The sequence below is a fragment of the Nymphaea colorata genome, chromosome 5 (assembly GCF_008831285.2).
Source record: "Nymphaea colorata isolate Beijing-Zhang1983 chromosome 5, ASM883128v2, whole genome shotgun sequence".
Taxonomy (NCBI): domain Eukaryota; kingdom Viridiplantae; phylum Streptophyta; class Magnoliopsida; order Nymphaeales; family Nymphaeaceae; genus Nymphaea; species Nymphaea colorata.
Genome location: NC_045142.1, coordinates 91,164 through 103,216, shown reverse-complemented (window position 1 = coordinate 103,216; position 12,053 = coordinate 91,164). Strand labels below are relative to the sequence as shown.

The 12,053-nt window shown below is 39.6% G+C and overlaps 1 protein-coding gene across 5 annotated transcripts in view; it reads right to left on the bottom strand.

Annotated features, from left to right (window-relative positions):
* LOC116254894 (nuclear pore complex protein NUP88) overlaps positions 1–11,953 on the bottom strand; it is a 29,458-nt gene extending 17,505 nt beyond the window's left edge. Inside the window, exons 1-4 of one of the 5 annotated variants that reach the window (XM_031630530.2) lie at positions 11,295–11,953; positions 9,607–9,758; positions 9,055–9,198; positions 6,139–6,277 (exon numbers count right to left, since the gene is read on the bottom strand). In XM_031630530.2, the coding sequence (XP_031486390.1) occupies positions 6,139–6,277; positions 9,055–9,198; positions 9,607–9,758; positions 11,295–11,645 (786 nt within the window). In that variant the 5' untranslated portion in view covers positions 11,646–11,953. Of the gene's footprint in view, positions 1–6,138; positions 6,278–9,054; positions 9,199–9,606; positions 9,759–10,716; positions 10,742–11,260 lie in introns of those variants that run through there. The other 4 variants (XM_050078129.1, XM_031630531.2, XM_031630532.1 and 1 more) reach the window with 4 other exon arrangements.
* Positions 11,954–12,053: the final 100 nt, after the last annotated feature.

The window sequence follows — 12,053 nt, the reverse complement described above, 5'->3', positions numbered from 1 at the left end:
TAGTGGTTTTTGAACACATAGAAGGAAAAGAGAATGTCCTCGCAGACAGTCTATCATCTCATGCCTCGACGGTCAGCAGATCGACCGTCAATTCATCCAACCGGAAAGTTTCAGAACTCTCCAACAAGAGGATTTCCGGTTTATTCACATTGGCCTTGCCCAAGTTAGACTTCAGATCTTGCACAGGCAAGATGAAGGAACGCAGGCCTTACTCGTGTTCAGAGACACGAGATGGCAAGATGACCGACAGGTCTTTGCCACCATGGAGATCGACTTGTCAAGCGGGACACAGATAACGTTTATCATTCCCGACACGATAATGACCATTGGAGACTTCTTCCGAAGTTTCCAGATTTCCATACAGACACGCGGATACGATTCTTGGAGAAATGGCGAAGCCAATCTTATCCTGACGCGTGGACTGATCGGGCGCTTATCAAATACGCCCAACATGGCTTTCAATTACCAAATAGGCCATGTCACGGACTATCTGACAAGCCATGGAGTCACGGCATTGCCAGGTAGAAGGATGACGACAGAGTCTATCCGAGGACTCGACCGGGAAATACGAAATACTACCATTAACGTCCCAGTAGTACCAAGATCCCTGTCATCCCGCACTCTATCAGACGGAAGAATCTCCCTCAGATTCGGGGATTATCAAGCTAGACCAGCCATCACCGAAGGAGATCAGGCGGAAGGAGTGCAACAAGCGCCCAAAGAGGAACAACTTTTTGTCCTCCTGGCAGAAGCAGATGCAGACGATGAAGCCAAAGATGAATACGATGAAGAACTCGCGTATCTGCAATCTTTTGACGAAGGGATTCCAGAGGAGTTCACAAACCCCTTTGCAACAGAAGAACACATCTTCGTCAGCAACATGGAGTATCCATCTATGGATTCTCTCAGAGAGGCGCTCAAGGCCTCTGAGTCGGAACAAGCCGACATGGATTACCCGACCATGCAACCAAAGGAGACGCTATTAGCATCCTCATCAGCAACATCGGTGTATAATCCTCGGTCCTACGACCCTGCAAGCATGGATACCCCCATGAATATCCCAGGGTACCCGCCAGCAACAGGAAGGACACCCCCCATTAAACCTATGTTCGAAGGTCACTACAGACCGACAAAATTCAAGGGGAAAAGTTTCAGTGAAAACTGGAACTTGCCATCTGCCCAAACCGAAGCAGGAGCTATACTGGTAATCCCACAGGAGGTGGGATTATTCGAAGAAGTCTTCGAAAGGTGGGCATCTGTCACCAGAAACCTGTGTCAAGCAAAAGACTTCACAGATGCACAGGAAACTTTTCCAAGTTTTTGGGACCAATCTATTTTACATTCCTTATACTTATGCCCTTTCCATGAAACTTGGAGGAGAGATCCAGATGATACTAGGCTGCAACTTCATCAGATCAATGAAGGGAGGAATGAGGATTGAAGGTGGCAACGCAAAATTGAATTTTTAGGAGCTATCATCGGACAAGGAGAGGTTCGACTCCAGCCCAACATCATTAAGAAGGTCCTAGAAAAGGCGGACCATGAGCTAGAAACAAAGACTGGCCTTCGTTCCTGGCTCGGAATTCTCAACTATGCCAGAAATTTTATCCCTAATTTAGGGAAATCACTAGCTCCCCTCTATGCAAAGACCAGTGCTACTGGAGAAAGGAGGATGAACCAACAAGATTGGTTGCTAGTGAAACAAATCAAGGAGCAGGTGCAAAACCTGCCACCACTAACAGTACCACCAGAAGGAGCAGCGATGGTACTGGAAACAGACGGCTGCATGGACGGATGGGGAGGAGTAATCAAATGGAAACCTCAACAGTTTGATCCCCGGTCTTTAGAGAAACCCTGTGCCTATGCCAGCGGGAAGTTTTCCCCTCCTAAGTCCTCTATAGACGCTGAGATACACGCCGTCATGAACTCCCTAGAGTCCTTAAAGCTCTACTATTTGGAGTCCAAAAGCCTGCTAATCAGAACCGATTGCCAGGCGATAATTTCCTTCTTTAACAAAACTCAAGTTAATAAACCATCAAGGGTCCGGTGGGTCGCTTTTGTCGACTTCATTGTAAACCCACCTACATCCTATTGTCCTTTTCCCTATAGGAAGAGACACAATGTCCCAAGTTTTATTGTCTTCAAGGGCTCTAAGTTCATTGTTCATTGCTTCAATCCAATGTGGGTTAGTTTTGGCTTCAAGATAGGATGAAGGTTCAACATGAGAGTGAATAGCTAATAAGCAAGCTCTATGTTTTGGGGAAAAAGACTCATAGGAAACAAATTTTTGAGGTGGATGAGAATCTCTTTGAGATCTCCTAGGAGTAGGTTGAGACTCTTGGATGTTTTGTTGAGACCTTCTCTTATAAACTATAACTTCTCTTGGTGATCCATCACTTCTTGGTGAAGATCTATCAAAAGGAGTATTCTCAACCTCATTTTGAGCATTATTATGTGAAGAAGGCAAAACATCATCATCATTATCAACATCATCATCATTTATCCATAAAAAAGAATAGTCATCTTCATGCTTGGGTTTATTTTCATTAAAGCCATTTTCTTCTTCTAAAAATATCACATTTCTTGAAACATACACCTTATCTTTTTCAATATCATAGCATCTATACCCTTTTTGAGTTTCGGAATAGCCAATAAAGACACATTGAATAGCCCTAGATGAAAGTTTATCATTTTTGTCATTTAAAATGAAACATTTGCAACCAAAGACTTTGAATCTTTTATAAGTTGGCTCCAAGTTAAAAAGTTTTTGAAAAGGTGAAATATTTTCTAAAACTTTAGAGGGCATTCTATTAATCAAGTAAATGGATGTTAAAATTGCTTCAGCCCAAAAATTTTTTTGGAACATTTTTTGATATAAGAAGAGCTCTTGTTGTTTCAAGAATATGTCTATGTTTTCTTTCGGCGACTCCATTTTGTTGGGGGGTTTTGGGACAAGACTTTTGGTGTATAACTCCCTTTTCTTTTAGGAATTCTTCAAATTCATTGGAAATGAATTCTCCCCCGGAATCACTTCTAAAAATTTTAAGGTTTGCATCAAATTGAGTTTTGATCATGTTGTAAAAGTTTTTAAAATTCATAAGGACTTCGGATTTGCGTTTAAGAAAGTAAACCCAAGCATATCGAGAGTAATCATCCACAAAAATGACATAATAAAGCAAACCACCTTTAGACATAATAGGAGCGGGACCCCATACATCCGAATGCACTAATTCAAAAGGTGCTTTTGCAACAAAATTTCTATTTCCAAAAGGTAAAGCCTTAATTTTGGCTTTAATACAATCATCACAAGAGATCATTTCTTTACATTTCTCTTCCAAAAAAGGGATACAAGACATTTTTCCTAAACTTGAATGCCCAAGTCTTTGATGCCAAACTTGAATGTCACTCTTCTTGACTATATTGCAAGTAGGGTTGGAAAGATCCAAATAGTCAACATAGTAGAGATCATTTTTCCTAGAACCTTCCCCAATCGTCTTCTTGGAAAGATGGTCCTGTATCAAAAATTTATTTTGTGAGAAGACAATATCGCATCCATGATTTGTTATTTGAGAAACCGACAAGAGATTTAAGTTAAGTTTGGGAATAAATCTAACTTTTGGTATTTTAAAAACTTTTGAATTAAAATTTTGATCAATATTCCCAACACATTTGATTTCAAGAGGAGTTCCATCGGCGGTTTTAACAAATGGACACGATTCTTCCTTAGTGCATTCGGTAAGCAAAGAATTACAAGGGGTCATATGAAATGAAGCTCCGGAATCAAGAATCCAAGAGTACTTACTTGATGATGTAGATGCCACGGTTGCTCCGGAGATTGGAGAAGTCCCTCCTCCTTTGAAAAGCGGTTGAAGAGCATCAATAAGCTTTGGTTGGAGGGCACTTACAAGTTTGTCTAGGTCAAATCGATTGTTTTCTTCATACATTGTCCCAGCCACACTTGTCTTTTTATCAAATCTCCTCAATTTAGGACATCTAAGTTTGGTATGTCCTTCTTCTTGACAATGGAAACATATAATCTTCTTGTTGCCATTATTGCTATGCTCATAGTTTCGATTAAAGTGAGGAGGCCTATAAGTTCTCATATGAGCACCGGGTCTTGAGGTAGCAAGAACACTTTCACTCTTGTCTTTTGAAAAATTGAGTCTATTCTCCTCCATTTGAAGTTCCGCTATGGCTTCGTTCATAGATGGCACTTTATGCCTATGGAGCAAGGAAGTTTTGACTCCATCATATTCCGATCTAAGACCAAGAATAAATTTATAAAATTTCTCCCTTTGGATTTGTTTTTCTCTAACTCCAATGTCTCTTGGATCATACCATTCGGGTTCAAATAGAGCAAGTTCGTCCCATAATTGCTCCATTTCTCCAACATATTCTTTAATGGTCTTGTCTCCTTGTTGGAGACTTGCAATCTTCATTTGAAGATTGCACATGTAGGCCACATCCTTCATAGTGTGGGTTTTCTTGAGGAATTCCCAAGCTTCATGAGCAAAATTATGTTTTGCTATTTGGCCCATGGTTGTAGTATCAACACAAGCAATAATCCAAGTGATAATCTTGTGGTGTCCTATCTTCCACTCTTCCCATTTTCTCTCATATTCATTCATAGCCTTGTCTTTTTCAACTCCATCTAGTTCTTGAGCTTTACCATCTATGGTCTTGGTGAGGACTAATTGAGGTTCACTTTTTGACCCATCAACGAGTCCCCATAGGCCTTTACTTCTAATAAAATGTTCCATAGTTTTTGCCCAAGAAACATAATTTGATGAAGTTAATTTGGGAAGAGGAGTAGAGGAAGTTCTTTCATCCATAATGTGTACCTTGTAAAAGAGACGTTGAGGTAGTGCTAGGATGAAAAACAGCCACACAAAAATGAAGCTTTCGACGCGTCAAGGACTGCCACAATCTTCACCACCAAGGGAGCTTTATCCCGTCACAAATATCACCAAAAGAGGCCAGCAAAATAACAGCACCTTCTTGTGTCAAATTTCAGCCAACAATATATCGAACACTTGGAGTGCTTCACAGCTCCAAGGAAAGAGTAATAATTGGATCTTCCAAGCTTGAAAGACAGCAACACAAAGAGCCAAAACGAGGCTCTGATACCATGTAAATCAGGCCTGATCTTGAGAATACAAATGCTTCAAGAGATACACTCTTGAAGATCCCAACAACTTCAATAGGTAATACACAACCAAACCTCAAACTTGAGGAGAAGATACCAAATCTATTAATCTCAAGAGAAGAATACACAAGAGAGGCCTAAAAGCCTTAACCAAACAAGGGACAACAGTCCCATATATATAGTACAATGAAAGGGAGAGAAGAAGGAGGAGTTGGCTGTTGGGCCAGCTCCAACGGCTAGAAATCTAGCCGTTGGAAGCTGGTCCAACAGCTAGTTCCCTTTTACAAAAAAGGAAAAGGTAAAAATAGAAAAAGAAAAGAAATAAAAAATACATAAAAACGAAAAGGAAGCAAATAAAATAAAATACATAACACCTATGCATACATAGATATTCATATATACAAATCATATATGAAACATATGTATACTTACATAATGTCTAATATTTAAATTCTAACAACTCCCACCTGCACCCATGTGACTATCAGTAAAAAGGCAATATAAAAGAAATAAGAGCACCGTTATGCCTATTTCTAGGAAAGGAGCTCGTAAAAGATACATGTACAGTATCAACATTATAAAATTAAAAAATCACGAAAACATTCGTGATAATATAGCGATAAATATTTTTTTCCTGATTTTTTCAGAATAATGCAATTTTTTCCCTTTTTTCTTTTTATCATTTTTGACGTTAATATCACAATATTTTCAAACATATCGCGATATCTGTGACATTGCTCCTTGTGTACCTTAGTTAGCAAATCAGTCATAAACTTTATGACTGAATTGACTATTTATCTACAATGACACCTATAACTATAACCATGTATATCAAAACTCCCACCTGCACCCATGTGACTATCAGTAAAAGGCAATATAAAAGAAATAAGAGCACCGTTATGCCTCTTTCTAAGAAAGGAGCTCGCAAAAGATACATGTACAGTATAAACATTATTGGCATCATTAAAAGGATCAACTATTGGACCACTCACCGCAAATCTATCCCATAGATGTTCACCACCAAAAGAGAAGGCAACCAGGCATATCAGTAAGGCATTCTTGCTACACTGCATTGCTTGTAAATAAAACTCTTGCTCTGGCTGCTCCAAATCAGTAGATAAATCAAAAAGCCTATCAAGAGAAGTGAAGAGCATGAGGCATAAACATTAAATGGATACAGTTCACTAAGCCAATACAAGCAAAATATAAGAAATTAAGAATAGAGGAGAGAAAAGGAAACATGGTTGGCAAAACCAAAAAAAAAAACTCAGTTTCACCTTTTCCACAAATTATCGACCATCAAATTCCTGTTATCATGTTATCATCCATAAGCAAGAACTTTCAAGCATCAGCTGCTGTACAAAAGTGCCAGATGATTATCTTGTTGGGCAAACCTATTTCCAGCCCACATGTTACCACTCGCCAGAGAAAAGGTGCTCTGTTGATAAATTGCCTCATGCACAAAACATAAAAATCACCGTAAGAATGCTTAATTGGTTATCGTATTAGTCAATTCCTATCTGATTTTTTGAACAAAATTATTATGGCACTAGTTTGACCTTCAATGTTACATAGGATTTCTTGCCCTCAAGAAAACTGCTGCTGCATCTGCTTCATGCTAATTCTAGACACACTTGTGACAGGCATGATTTTGCAATTTGTCTTTGATTTGCAGATTTTAGATGAAGTCCCAACAGAACATCTTTGAACTAATTGCTGTTTGGCAGAAATAAGAGCTCCTTGATGGGTTTCAGAACTAACTGCATTGTCCATATAGGAGCAAAAATAAAGATTCAAGATTCTTGCACAAGTACTACAATACCTGTAACACCCAAAAAATTTAGTCTCGTATTGAAGATTCTGAGGGATCTTCAAGGCCTTATAAAGGGGGTTATTAAATAGATGGTTGTCGTGGTTCCTAGCCTTCTTGAGGTTGGAGCCGAAACTGCTTGGGGCGGGTTGGGATCTTCCAAACCAAGGCTCGAACGTAAAAGTGGATCGGGTTGTTACAGTGGTATCAGAGCCGGTTCAACACTCGAACCTAGGGTCTCACACGCGCAGACGCGTGTGCTTTAAGGGGGGCGGATTGTAATACCCAAAACATTTAGTCCCGTATTGAAGATTGTGATGGATCTTCAAGAGCTTATAAAGGGAGGTATTAAATAGATGGTTGTCTTGGTTCCTAGCCTTTTTGGGATTGGAGCCGAAACTACTAGGGGGCGGGTTGGGATCCTCTAAACCAAGGCTCGAGCCTAAAAGTGGGTCGGGTTGTTACAATGGTATCAGAGTTGGTTCAACACTCGGACCTAAGGTTCCACACGCGCGGACGCGTGTGCCTTAAAGGAGGTAGATTGTACCACCCCAAAAATTTAGTCCCGTATTGAAGATTGTGAGGGATCTTCAATGATGTTATTAAATAAATGGTTGTCCTGATTCCTATCCTTTTTGGGGTTGGAACCGAAACTGCTAAGAAGCAGGTTGGAATCCGCCGAACCAGAGGCCCAAGCCAAGAAGTGGGTCGAGTTATTACAATACCTATAACATCATGTTTTCTAGTGACTAAACATCTTTCCTCGAAGCAACTTCAAATGCAGAATGTGCTTGGTTACAGGCATAAAAAGCACCCATTTTTCTATAACTCAGAAGAAGCCATTCTGGCTTGCAATTTAGGGCTGTGAAGCGTAAAAGATTTTATCTAGTTGCCTGCACTTTAAAGCCACCATAATACCATGGTAGTTATATGGCCTTCCATTGAAGAATTACTTCTAAGATGAAACCTGAGTGGCAAAAGAAACTGCATGTCTAGTGATTTTTACAGCCTACTTCCTGTAAATCAGCCTTGGCAAAAAGATGGAACACCATTGCATCTTGTGGTGTTTCATTTTAAGCAGTATGGAACAAAAAGAGAATCATTACTGGAGTTTATGTGCTTCAGTTTGGCCACTTGATTAGGCCATCAAATTGTTCTGCCATTCTTTTCCTGTACGCAAGAGCAAATAGGTTATAAGTTTATAACCACTACTGCAGAGAGCCACTCTTACATTATGATTTCATCCCTAAAGTAGCATACATAGGTTTCAAGCAGTTATCTGAAGCATTATATGGTTAAAAAATGGACTAAAACAGGAAGCTTAGGTTGTTATTTTTTGCATAAGCACTTGAAAGTTAAATCAGAGACACCATCATCATGGAATTCATATTATGATCGAGAACGGACTTGTTTCTCTAGCGTATTTTCCCGTCTCCATTTACAACTAAGAACTAGATTGGGACACATTTCCAATTACACAGATACAATTACTTCGTGACAATTCTAAGTTTTAACACATAAATAGCAGAAAATGAGGGCCATAAGCCATATTATTAGCACATGGAGTTTGTTGTACCATACTAATATAGATTTCTATTGAATTATTAAAAAAAGAGAAAGCATACAAATACGCCCAGAAATCGTAAGCTATTGTACCCAAAGGTTGCAACCACCTTTTACAGTTATGCAACCATAATACTAACCAAATCCAATGGAAAACCTCCCAACTATTTTCATTCTCATAATCTACATTAACAAGACATTTTCCTCTTGAGAAATATCCGCAAATTCAAAACTGAATGCACTCAGTATTCACCACTGTACTGCCATCTTTCTAGTCAAACTAATATCCATTAAACAAGAACCATGGCTCCCTTAGCAAAACACCATGACTACAGCACAAAGAGCCTAACTAGATAAAAGTTATATATTAACAGCTTTCCATCACTTCAATATGCCATGCATAAGCCATATATTGATGAAGCAATAAGGTATATTTTCCAGCCTTAAAAAAATAAAAAGAAGCATAATATTGAAATTAGCTGGAAAGAACAAAAATGAAACAGACAGTGATGAAAGTCAGATTTAGATCACATACACTACCAGTAAAGAGTACCTAAAAAGAGAGTCTGAAGAAAGTACTCCCAAATGTGTATCGCTACACGGATGCCAGGACGCTTGCAGTATTTGAGTAAAGCTGTTGCCATGGACAAATATTCGAGAACCACCAACAGTGATTGTCCTGTATAAAATTTAAAAGCAATTTAACATCAGAATTTTGTTTTACTGTTTGGATATTTTGAATTTTACTATCTAGGATGAAACTCAGAAAAATATCAACAAATAACTAAAGTTATCAAAGATATTGCTCTTTTCTAGAAGACAGCACAACAAATTTTTGCGGATCATTCCTAATGAAAAGTATGGCTGCTAGTTCTAAGACGTGATCAGCTATGAAGTACTTCTCCAACCAGTTCTGCAAAAGTATAAATCCTTAAAAGTAAAGTAAAGAGCTATTTTGAGTAGTTAGGACCATATTTGTGATCAAGGTACCACTGGACCAAGAAAACTTGACTACCTTTTATCAAAGTAACTAAAGTATGTGCAATCTGATGCAAGATAAGAAGTAACTAAAGTATTTTAAACATACCTGCAAACAAGTGAACCATCTTCAATAGAACTTCGTTCATGTAGATACATAACAAAAAGCTTTTGAGAACCAGCTAGAAGCAACAAGTCCCCAGTTCTATTGAGGGAAATATAGCGAACCATGGAGCCCAAATCAATGCTTGCATGTAAAATCTGGACATTCAAAATCAGCACATATAGCTACCATTAAGATATGGAGATACATTCCAATGAACAAGGACAGTGACAAAGGACATGTAATCAAGAGCATGTGCAAACAGGTGACATGGTTAATATTTGATAAATTTAATAATTTCACTGGGACATCCACATTTGGCATGTTAGTTTTATTGGATTTTTTGTTAATTTTAAATTATTTTCACTATGCACATGACATTGGGGATACTTAGACATTAACCAAGTAAGGAACAGGCCACTATGTACATAAATATTTTTTTAACCAAAATTACTGGATCCTTCTACCCCAAATGATTGTGAAAGAGGTCAAGGTCACAATTCATCTAGGAGGCAGCAGCCATTCAAAAAAAAAATGTTATATTGATTTTTGTCCTTAGCAGTTAGCACAGTCGCAAGAATTCATTTAGTTTTGCTCTCCAGAAATTTTTCTTAAACAAGATATCATTGACATCCGATCTATCTCCATTTATGAAGAGCTTAGGAGAATCAAATGTACTATAAAAGAAAACCCATTAACTAAATAACGGCTAGCAGGGAGAAACATGAGAATACTAGTAGCACATGATTCTTGCATGGTTATGATGTTGTGCAGTTACTTGTCTGATGAAGATATGCTAGCTTAATGCTCTATTTAACTACTAGCACTTACAAGACATGGAAGAAGACCCGTTACATAAATATGATTTTATCCCAAAACAAGCATTAACTACAAAGAGAACCTTTATCAACCCAACGCATGTGCAGTGTTTGCAACAATTTATAACCCATTCTATCGATCCAAAGAACCGTATTCTACGGTATCTTCACTTGGAGATAGCTATAACTAGACAATATTTAAGCACAACGACTTATCAAAATGGACCATCAATCTTTTGGATGTTTTCAACTATAACCACCTATGATGAACCCATAAGCTGCCAATTGGTGGCGTTACCTTCTTCGTCGCAAATAATCCCTACTTGCTCAGAAGGTGGAGTATGGCCTTTCTTCCGCCCTCTCCATGCAAGCACGCACTCCTATAGTCCTTCTCAATGAATATCACTATACTGAAGAGGTAGGTATACTCGTGGTGTATCAATAGGAGAATTTATCACGAGCGAAAACAACAAAAATGCGGTTTCATTTGGTTGCACAAGCCTGGTGCAATCCATAGGAGCTACAAACACCAACACACCAAATGGAAAGATCGGTTACCTAATGAGAGTAATCATCAATACCCAATTCAGGGCTATTGTTACAGATTCTGTCGATAAGTGATCATTGGGAGCAAAAGGATTGTTTCAAGCGATAAGAAGGCCGCAGTTGACGTCGTGCATATATTCAGAGGGATGGAAGAAACCCTAGAATCATGTTCGAAAAGTACAGCAAGAAATTCCTACACAAACTTTCTTCGGTTTGCAGTATAGTGACAACAGAAACGGCCGAAAACCTAAATTCAAAAAGGACTAACTTATTAGGAAAAGAGGGAGAGATCGTACTGTACACAAGGAGAGCAAGAAGAAGAACCAAAACCTTCGACTTGGAAGCAGCTTCAATGGAATGGCCGCTGAACCTAAGCGTCAGACAGAAGAGATGGCGTTTTTTGGGATCCCAAACGTAGAGATGCTGAGAGTTTGAATCCCATGCCATGTAGTTCAGAGGAAGCTGTCGAAAGGGGGAATGAGGGGAAGTGAAAGTAGATCGCCATCTACGGGAAAAGGCAGGGTGGCTTTGCAGCGGCACCCACTCGTCGTCCACGACCACTAGTTCGCTCTCGTTGTTGTCGTACTCTTCTTCTTCTTCTTCTTCCTCTTCTAAGTCGTCTTCGTCCCTCAGGCTGATGTGCAGTCCAGCCGATACTTGAGGGGGATTTCTTCGTTCCATACTCTCTCTCTCTCTCACTCTCTTCCTGCTACTGCCTGCTACCTTACACAAGGTCGTCGAGGACAGCTGCGCAGGGGAATGCGAGCAAAATAGGCGGGAGGGCGAGCGACGATCGGTCGGGTCGGGTGGATGGCTAGGAGAGCGCACTGACAATGACACGACACGACACAGCACGGCAAGATCTTGGGGCTGCCAGAAGTTGAACCATACATGACAAGGAAGCCATTTTTCGGCTGGGGCAGCGTGGGAAATGAGATGGCTACGCTGGTGGATGACTTGGGGAGGATGAAGCAGGAGCGCTCTGGCTACTGGCTAGCCGCTTTCGATGCCACAGACTGGATATTTAACTTGTATTTACGTATTATACTGTGACGCCGGACCTGGTTGCGCCTTCGGGCCGAGCACTGC